Source organism: Opisthorchis viverrini (assembly GCF_000715545.1).
Source record: "Opisthorchis viverrini unplaced genomic scaffold opera_v5_23, whole genome shotgun sequence".
Taxonomy (NCBI): Eukaryota; Metazoa; Platyhelminthes; class Trematoda; order Opisthorchiida; family Opisthorchiidae; genus Opisthorchis; species Opisthorchis viverrini.
The window spans coordinates 2,039,924-2,050,166 of record NW_008751679.1 but is presented as its reverse complement, the minus strand read 5'-3'; the positions used below and the strand labels follow the sequence as shown (position 1 = coordinate 2,050,166).

Sequence of the window (10,243 nt, the reverse complement as noted above, 5' to 3'; positions counted from 1 at the left end):
TACCTGAGCTACCGACATCCTCCTCTATAGAAAAGCCTAACTGTCTTCCTCTAGGTACTATTCCGATATCAAGATACCAAGTGTTCAATTCATGATGATGAATTGGGTAAAACCGCCAGTCCAGTCTCAACGTTAATGTTGTTGTCTTTGATGATGCTGATGACGAAATTGAAAGGGTAGTCTTGATGAATCTACCACTAAACACGGAGGTTGTATGCGCCCAACATTGAATAAGAAGCAATTTTATGTAGCGCTGAACCATATTTTTAGGCAGCGAACGTGACTGCATAGTGCGAAGTCATGGTATCGAATCAAAACTCACATACGACAGTCCGGTTACACCAGTTTTTTAGGGAAATCAAACCAACGTACTCGTAAAATTCTGCACGAAAGCTAATCTACCTCTGGCGTGGACGACTTGATACGTATCACCAAATATTCCTTCTGGAGACAGGGCCACCACACCTTTTAAGTGAATAGTTTTCGGTGTATCTCCAAAGAGCCTAGCGTATTTGTACACACGTTACGTCTCTCAAGCTCAGGTGTAAACTTTTCTCTACCTAATTTAGTAGACGTAAAGCGGTCTGGTTCGATCCAGCTGAACGAACGCTAACACCAGACGGCCATTCCCGAATCTCGTGGTTTTAGAGACTTCCTTGGTGACACAAATTGCGCTTGATCTGGATTTATAAATCGACCCATCTTGCCAGTATATTGATTTCTTCTATTGCAGGCAGAACTATTATGCAAGCACTCGTTGAAGTGAGCTCCAAACACCTCAAAACCATAAGAACTTCGGCAAAGCAAGTGTCGTTCTTCACTCTACAAACCAAACTGAAATGGTTAATCACATGCTTCAGATACTCTGCCCCTCTTTTCTTGACATAACTTTCCAGGTTAAAACAATTCCATCGATGGGACGGATTTGAAGACGCAGATTTTCCCACTGCAGATCCTCTCGAGGAAGCAACTCTCCCAAGAATGGATGACACCTTTTGGTTCTTCGAATGCATGAGTTATTTTCCAACATGGAACAAAGGAGTGGAGAACCCTGGGCATGTTGATGGGCTCACACCGAACAGGTTGTCATGGTTACAACTGCCTCACTATAGTGCCAGACCGGTGAACCGCCCTTGTTTTGGATAATCGGGAATTAAGTCTTGCATTTGCACAATGCTATTTGTTGCATTGTGCCCGTTTGTAATATCGAATGGAAGTAACGCAGCTGAATGGCAAGATGAGGCAACATGCGAAAACCCGATGTTTATCGAATTCCCAATAACCAGTGGTGTCTACGTTGTGTGCAAGAATGTCATCCTGACAAATCAGTTGACTTGTTGGTTCTCACATGACGTAGGTGAAATAGGCCACTATCAGTCCATGAGTAGCCGAGAGGAGGAATAATTTCGTAAGATGTGAAACCTCCCTCTGAGAAGCTGTCACTCGAGGATCCAGTCAATACGTGATATGCTTTCCGTGATTGAAGGATGAGCGGTGCTGTCTTGTCTAATGAAAACTAATCACACCGCTGATCAGCCGCTCGTGGTCACATGGTTAAATGTTAGAAATACTAGTCGAAAGGTCGCGAGTTCTAGACTCCATGGAGTGTGTACTGCTAGTTATTCCTAGTAAAGATGAAACAGCATAGACTAACTTCACTGATAGGATATCTCTATTGATTATCAAATATCTCCACATCACTATAAATCAATAAGCAGATCAGATAGAGGATAATTTCATTGGATGTGTGGAGGCGCCATCTGAAAAGTTGTCACCCGACGAGCCGGTCAAAAGGTGACCACATAGTATGGCTTCCGAGGCGTTACATCCTGTCTTGGTGCGAGTTAGTCACACTTTTGATCAGGCACTCGTGGCCCAACGGCCATTTGTCCAACTACTGGTCGGAAGGTCGCTGGTTCGGAACTTTCTGTTTCCCTAGTTACACAATGCTAATGATTCCCAACAAGAATGAGAGAGCTGTACAGTTCTTCTCGACTTTTCACCGCAGACTGACGGGGTGAAATCTTCCTCTACGTTGTTCCCGATCTGAATGATAAGTGCCGACGACTGTTACTGTTTACCATGTTGTACTAGTGTGCAGGTCACGTACGGGTAGGTAAAAGTATTGAAAACATCATCATCAGAGACGGCCATATTAGTGTTGACACTAATGCTGCACTCCCATGCAGTATTGACGTCCTGCATCATCCACTACTCCTGTACGTAAGGTGTACAACAGAATTTCTACTGATCCTCTCTATCAAGGGAAATCCTTCCCGAAGGAATGAGTATCTAATTGTCACTATCTATTTAGTTGCTTAATCAACAAGGGACCTGAGAAACAACCTACTTTATCAGGTGCTTTCCTTACTGTGAGTGCGAGTCGTGTACTCGATTGGGTACAGTGTGAAATTAGGCGTTCATTCGAGTAGGAACAGGCGCCCAACATGAAATTGCCGGTGGAGTGCCGAAATCGGCATCCAGGGCCAGAGAGATGTTGGAACGCTAACCGGACTCCACCTGACTACTAGTTAAGAACAAATGGACACTGGGGTTAGCCCATAACACGAACAACGGGTTTCTCAACATTTTACGGGAAACCAAAAAGAATACCGCCAGATATTGGTGATCCTCAAAATAGAACTCCTGGTTAGACCCTTGATTCGTTTTCCAATAACAAAGTTGGTTGGTCTCTTCCAAGGAGGATAACCTTAGCAAAAACTGCATAGTGTGGTACTTTATGGTTAGGTTATATTGCTGGGCTATAACTGTTCCCCTCGTTAGCATGAAGCTGAGTGACCATTAATCTGCATAAGTCATCGCAACTAATAGCCTGGCCCGGCAATGTTCCTTAGTTAGTTCTCAGTACTGAAACGCCGGTGTCATGAGTCTTGTGCACGTCTGTAAGTGTGAACAGGTTGAAACTTTCTTTTATGGCCCAAAGTTACCCAGAAACTATTCTTCAAACAAGTATGCACTATTTTGGTTTGCGGGCAACTGAAATGAAATTGTTCAGTTCTATCACTGACACGACTAGATATCCGGCGACTGTCACTCAGAACTAGTAAGTTTTGAAAGTATTAGGACATTAGTTAACAGGTTGTGATCAATATGTGCCCAGATAGCCGAACTTCATCTCGAGCAGGCTCTACTTATCCCGATCAAACTAAGGGATGAACAAGGGTGGAGCTGTTATCAAGTTTAGCCAGGAGAGCTCGGAATGGCATGATTAGATCGGAACTATGAACCATTTGGGTTGTAGACCACGGCCGAATGCTTAAGCTGTCTCGGGCCATCGATTTCGGAGTGAGAATGACAGATGTACATAGAAATGTTATATGGAAGCAAATCTGAAAGCCATACTTAGACAGAATATGCCATCTAAAGGAGGTCAGAATAATTGCAAGTCAAAAACGGATAAGGACAAATAAAAGTTTAAGAACCACCATCAATTGAAGTCTCGCGGTCTTACCGGAGAATCTACTCAAGTTCAAAGAAAAGCTGTAGCCGGACGGTTGTCGGAAGCTATTCGGATCCACAGTTCACGCTTCATCAAATAAACTTAATAGATACTGGTGGCCATAAAAAGATGGCAATTTTACTGGCATGCAGCGCTTCGGTTATCAATTACATTGTTTAGAGAGGATCTGCATAAGTACAAATCTCTCAAGTGCCAACAACATCGGGGAATCGATAGGGTGGAAAATAAAAAGAATTCAGGTGAAACTTAGATTGACTCTGGAAAGAAATCCTTCGTGGTTGTGAAAACGTCAAAGCTAGTTACGAACTATTGCAATAGTTGGACAACAATCTTTTCAGTTTATCCTCCTCAGGTTTTTGTATTGATGCTACTTTGGAGTTGAGTGAACCGAAGTTCCTGATCTGAAAAACGGAAAGCTAGAAAAACTAAACTATCCTCCTCGGTTCTGAGGATGTTGGCTGCTAGAGTATAGCTATACAGATTTTCCAATCCGCGGCGCACATCGATGGTCGAAAGAAAGGGTCCCCCGTCCCCATTGGAGATCCAAAATACCTATAAAAGTGAATACAAGTGTAAATAGCGGTCAATCTTTGACGTCTGCGCATCCTTCTGGGAATAGAACTCTGGGTACACTAAGAGTGCTTCCAATCGCCTAGTTATTCAGTTAATCAAACGAAAATCTAACCACATCGTTTTCTTATTTCAGCATCACAGGTTTCGATTACGATGGCCAACTCTGCCACATTCACACACAATCCGCTTCGTGTTACTCCACCAATGAAGGGAAGCTTTCCATTGGACCGGAAGGGCTGGTGCAAGACATTCATGAACCAATGGGCAGAGTGCATTGTTAAAAACAAGAACAACAATTCCATTTGTCGACCACAGGCAGCTGCATACTTAAAATGCCGCTCCGAGCATAACCTGATGGCACCCGAGGAACCGGCAATGCTGGGGTTCACCGAGGAAGAATGGAACACAATACAATCTCCCCCATCCGGGTGAAGCGATCACGCCCTTTATTTACATAACCTACAAATATCACCTTCCCACTGACCGATTACCAAGCTGACAAACTGCGTTGTGTAAGATGTACTGTTTTGTAAAGAACGTCAGCACATAGCAGAGAAACTGAGAACGAGGATACAACAAAGCTCATTTAAAATGGACTTCGATATCTTCGGTCTGGCTGTATGCTGGACGATAAACACAATGTCGTTTTGCTGTTTATAGCCATAGTTAATCGGGAGAGAGAGAGAAGAAAAACAGAACAAACAGGACTAAATTGAACACAAGATCTCTGGCTGTCTTTAGGACAGAAAGGGTTGGTGGTAAAAAATGCAGTTCCGTTGAGGATGTTCAACAAAAATAGACCTAATGCTGATAGTCCCGGGTACAGTACGTTGGACAAACAGAGAAAGCGTACACAAACACAAGATTGCTGCGACCTGTCGCACTGAGGTCAGTGCTTCCGAGGTGAGCTGGGTGATATGAACAATAGGAAGCTCTCGAGCTTGTCCAGCATGTAGTTTATCGGACTGAAGAACCACAGAATCGTCTGAAGTGAAGAGGAACAATAGGTGGGTCATCGATTCTTCTACTTAGTTAACACACGCAGCGAATACGGTCTTACAGAACGTACCGAAACCTCACGAGGTCTTGCAGAACATATGAAAGTCAAACATGTGGAAATGTAGTCAAAGTGGTGTATGCAACTTTGGGATTATATAGATTTCGACGGTTGGAGGATACCAAGTTATTCAGTGCGCGAGTATGTATGTATGTGTAAAACCTGAGTAAACAATGGTAGAAACAAGAAAGTAAGCTTCACGAGCCTTTGGAGTCGTGTACTCTGTACTCGTTGAAGGTCACTACTGATTTCGTCAAGCCAACCAAACTACAGTGATAGTCCACATCTCTTATCCAAGCTACTTCCCCATTTAAAGTTATAGTCTTGAGATAGTCGATAAAGTTCGGATGCAGTTCAAAGCGTGATGGAGCCACATGTGTTGCCCAACGTGAAAGCCGTGTACAAACCCATCTGAGAAAGCCTGGGTAAATCCTGGATGTTGAGCACTGCATTTGTTTGGCAGGTTTATGAGGATAGGAGGATATTGATTGATAAAGAAGTGCGTTGAATTGGTGGAAACCTTGAATAAATACCCGTACGCGGAATAGGTCCAAGTGATTTTGATGGTTCAAATCAGAATATAATTTCTGTCTCCTGAAAATACCACTTAAGCATACTGCTTGTCATCTATTCAGTGAAAAAACTCTCTTTGAATCCGTCTAGTGCCCATTTGGTTGCATAGTTTCACTCTTCCCTACTTCTTATGAGCCCGCTTAGCCAAGAAACTTCAAAGTTCGTCGTGGGTTTTGATCCCTGCGTTCACCATGGAAAGCATTCCCCATCTCCTCAAATCAGTACCTGACCTCTGTGTGACTGTTGTGGCGTCCATTCTGCCGACCACCTTGACTTACCGGATAGCAGTGGAACGATCCGCATGAACCTTGGACTGTAGACTGAAGAGTTAGGAGCGCGGGTACAACGTTTCAGGCTGCTGGCAGAGCAGCTTGTTTTGTTAGTAATAATGCTTCGAACCCCTTAGCATACTGTGCAGTACTGTTGCAGGTTCCAAAATTTAATCTCCACAGTTCGCATGTGTCCGGTAAATACATGCGCTTGCGAAGGCTCATTTGGAGCTCGGCAATCCTAAGCTTAGAGACAACGATTTGTAAAAATATCCGGTGGTCCTAATGGTGTCGTGTGCGCGATAGAATAATATACAGGAGGTAATACACACCTTTTTAGATAGCATTCCCATGTGTTCCGGGTAGACATGTGTCAGGCAGGCGAGAACTGCAGTCAGTGAACACAAAGCGGCAGTGAATAAGATAAAGAATGGGACCTCCTTTTTAGGATAGACTGAAATGTTGTGAAAACCTGGAAAGAAAAGGAAAACGAATCCATGTGTACGTATCTCATGCCCTCTCGTAATAAGAAAAATTGGCAGTTCCATTTGAGAAAATAGTGCGTACCGATTGGTACTTACTGCGTATTGGCGTCATTATATATATATATATATATATATATATATATATATATATTTGTCCGAATAACTACCTTGTTCATCTTAGTTATTAGTACCATGACAAATCAAACTTTTGTCTTACCGGAAGTAGAGGATGAGAACGTGATAGTCCTAAAATCAATACAACCATTCCATTCACACCACTCCTGGCACAAGTGTTCTCGCGGGTGAAGAATTGGATTCAACTTTAGCTCTTATAAGAGCTTAACAGTAGTGCGTATCCCCAGCCACGCTGGGAATCGAACCCCGAGCGACGATCCAACAGTTGTCCGGGTTGTGCCGATCGATCAACTCGCCTGTTAGGACTTCCCAGTCACGTAGTCACGGATACTCGAAACCTAGCGAATGATGCTTGGTTAGTTGTGGTTGGTTGCAAGATTTGTAGAATTCACTTCATTCGAGTTCAGTGTTTTCCCACCCCTTTGGTGTGGGCTCTCCGGAATAACTATGCTAGGACGACAGGAGGAGTGTTTGAGTGACCCGAATGCAAATTTTCCAAATCCCAAAACCACTCGTAATTGAACAATCTACGCAGACGAAAATACTGTGCCCAATATGTGACACATACGGGGTACCCCATGAAGACCTTGAGATGCTGAGAAAAATAAATTGACTGCTCATTCATAAACTGCCAGGTTTTCTGATAAGAACAACCATCTCAGTGACCCAACGGTGGTAAAGAATGCAGGAGCACGTAGAGCAGATGTTTCCAAGGCACACTGATTTAAGAATGCAACCGACTTCAAACAGATTAGCGCAGCGACGCGTGTTGGACTGACAGGAAGAATAGAGAGAAATCATGTACCGAGAATACACACAAGCACTTACTAGGTAGCAGTTCACGGTCTGTCGCTGTGGCTGAATGTGGGTACGGGTAGAACAAGTTACCTTTCTCCAGTGGATAAGGAATAAGCCGGAAGGTTCCCTCCCACGTGCAGTAGAGTAGGTTCAACGCACCTTCGACTGCTTTCCAATGAGCTAAATGAAAAAACGCATAGGCAATGGCCTCGGAATCGCCACGCTTCAGTATGTGTTCCGTCGGTAGAATCAATGGTTTCATCTCAAGTAGGTACTTTGGTGAAAGAAATACACAAACATTTAGTTAGTGAGTTATTTTGCAAGCAACATGCTAGTAATAAAAAAGGTTAAAACCACCACACTGTACAAGTAGAAGTAGAGTGAGCTCAGAAATAGCGTAGCCTAGACAATGAAGTTGGCACATTTCAAAGATGCGAATGGTTTTGACGGGTCGGTCCTTGATATACGGGCTGAACATCGGCACATTAAGTGATTTCGTGATCGGATGCTTGACCTCAAGTGGATGGCGAGTGCTAATGTTTGGCACGTTTACTGTGATAGATTGCGTTTAATCGGAATCTAATGTTAAACATCCACTTTACTAGTCTGGCCTGGTACCCATTTTTCTGTGACCACCAGTGACAAAACGGTCCTCATACACGAGGTTCTTGTCACACAAAAACTACAAAATTGTCCGATACTTATGTTGTTTCTTGCTGAACGGTAGTGCAACTCTGTATCGGTCCCTTGGCTTCCTGCTCCGCCCAGTATGGTATATCAAAAGGCACGAAAGCTCTACACAGCCCACTATGGAGACAAAGGAAAATCATTACAACTGTATTTATAGGGTAGTCACAGTGTTCCACAAGGTCGTGCCAGTCTCCGTGAGGGGGGCGAGAAGCGTCGAGTTAGAGATGCTCGAGTCGGATTGGCTGGCATTCTGACCAATCAAGGCATGCCTTGGTTTGGTTCGTGTCCTGCACGTGACACATCCGTACAAATGATGTGGTGTTCGGTTATTAAGGACGGCTGGCCTCCGAACAACTTAGAAGACTGCGAGGTTCGAGACTTTCCGAGGTAAACATTTAAAACTTGACCATCGGCTTCCGAGGGTTTCTTAATTTTACCTCAGGTGGTGGTACGTCTCGATTTCGTCGTACAACAGTTAGTTGCGACATCATTCTGGAGGATAAGGTAATTGTACCATTATACTCTTTTGTCTGCCCTCATGATTAATAATCGTGCCAGGGCAGGAGGAAGGCTGCTTGGGTGAAGGTGATGGGGTAAGGTATTAAATAAAAATAAGGATTTTTTGGACCGGGAGGTATCGATCGGCACAACATAGTAAGTCGTCAGACCAACGCTCAAGTAAGGAAATCGCGCATTTAGGTGTGATAAACCAGGCGTGTCCAACGTACACTGGTGAGGTGATGGTAACACGCCCGCTTGGTGTGTCCGGTATCCGGTGTTCCAAATCACTCACGAACAAGCATATACACTGCTGAGGCCAGCTTTTTGTCAACTTGTCGGAATAATCGCACCAGGAAGGAAAGAGGACTGGTCTCACTGGTCACTTGTTACGTGAAACTAAGTGATCCAGTCGATGCCAAAACATACGAGCGGGGGGTGGTCGACACGCGTGTGCGCGACACAGGATTCTAGAGCTGTGAATTTAAACACTGACTTACACGCTGAGGTAATGCTGACGTGAGTTTATTGCATTCTTCGGCGGAATTTGCTGCGCATAGGCCACCCGCTGCTCGGCCGTGTCAGTATCCAAAATACTGAGCTATTTTCCCTTAATACGACATCAGTTTCAACGTTGGGGTTGCCAACAGTAGAACTAGCAAGTCCATTTTGTTTATTCTTGGAAGGGTCTCAAGGGGGTAAATGACATTTGCAGGGGGTAACAGAATGCTGGAACGGAAATGGTATGTAGACCCTAGGTTGAAACCATAATCCCGGTTTTAAAAGACAGGACAACCAACTTTGCAGTGCTGTTGAACAAGCTCCGAGCGGAATTTTAAAAAGCTTTTAAAAAAGCCAGACCACTCCGATAGAATATGGAAACAAGAGTCCCTGAGACTTTCTGAAAGGAATTTTGTAGGGTTTCGAGCCACATGCGGGTAGGATTTCGGAAAAACAATAATGAAGGTTGCTAAGGTTGCTAGACCTCCTTCATTCCTCCAGTAAAACAAAATCCCCCCCTCTTAAACCACTTCAAATTAAGCACAGAAAACAAAAATACTACAACACTTCGTAACGCTTGCTATAACATTCTACCAAATTAACTACGGCGTTAAATAAGACCATTTCCTAGCTTCATCAGAACAGATAGAAGAAATATGTCGAATCATGTCAACACTTTTCGTTCCAGAAGAGCTTGGTAAACAATTGGTTGCTTTTATTTGGACAGCGTTTCACTTTTGGCACAAAAGCTTCATCAGGTCAGGTGAACAGGTCACCAGATATGCCAGGTTTTAAAGCAGACGGAGAACTAATCAGTAAGACCTCTCCATATTAGCGCACTAGATCAGTTTTGGGTGTCAATTAACAGTGTCAAATAACGACCCAACCTAAAGCTGCCACCTTGACGTGGTGGTCGGGTTTGAGTGCCGCAATGACCCCGCGGGCTACACTGGCTGGAACTTCGTCCCACAAGGTGCAACCATGCCAGGAATGCCAACGGGGAGCAGCCAGACCAAGAGCAGCGAGACCCCGTACTACGAGTAACCGTGATACGAGGCGGTCTGGGGGTAAAGTTGTACTGTCCTCTGCGACAGGAGTGTGAAGGCAGTAAGGTGTTTCCCCTAGGCGACCAGCATGTCCATATTTATGGAAGCACTGATGCTGCCTTCCCCTGAGGAAGGAC

At 44.2% G+C, this 10,243-nt stretch overlaps 1 protein-coding gene across 1 annotated transcript in view; it reads right to left on the bottom strand.

The window, feature by feature from the left end:
- Positions 1-2,327: 2,327 nt before the first annotated feature.
- T265_02038 (hypothetical protein) overlaps positions 2,328-10,243 on the bottom strand; it is a gene marked incomplete at both ends in the record, with an annotated part of 38,569 nt that continues 30,653 nt past the window's right edge. The window contains 3 exons of the mRNA XM_009166186.1: positions 2,328-5,039; positions 6,286-6,425; positions 7,402-7,645. Coding sequence (XP_009164450.1) covers positions 4,944-5,039; positions 6,286-6,425; positions 7,402-7,645 — 480 coding nt within the window. The remainder of the gene's footprint in view (positions 5,040-6,285; positions 6,426-7,401; positions 7,646-10,243) is intronic.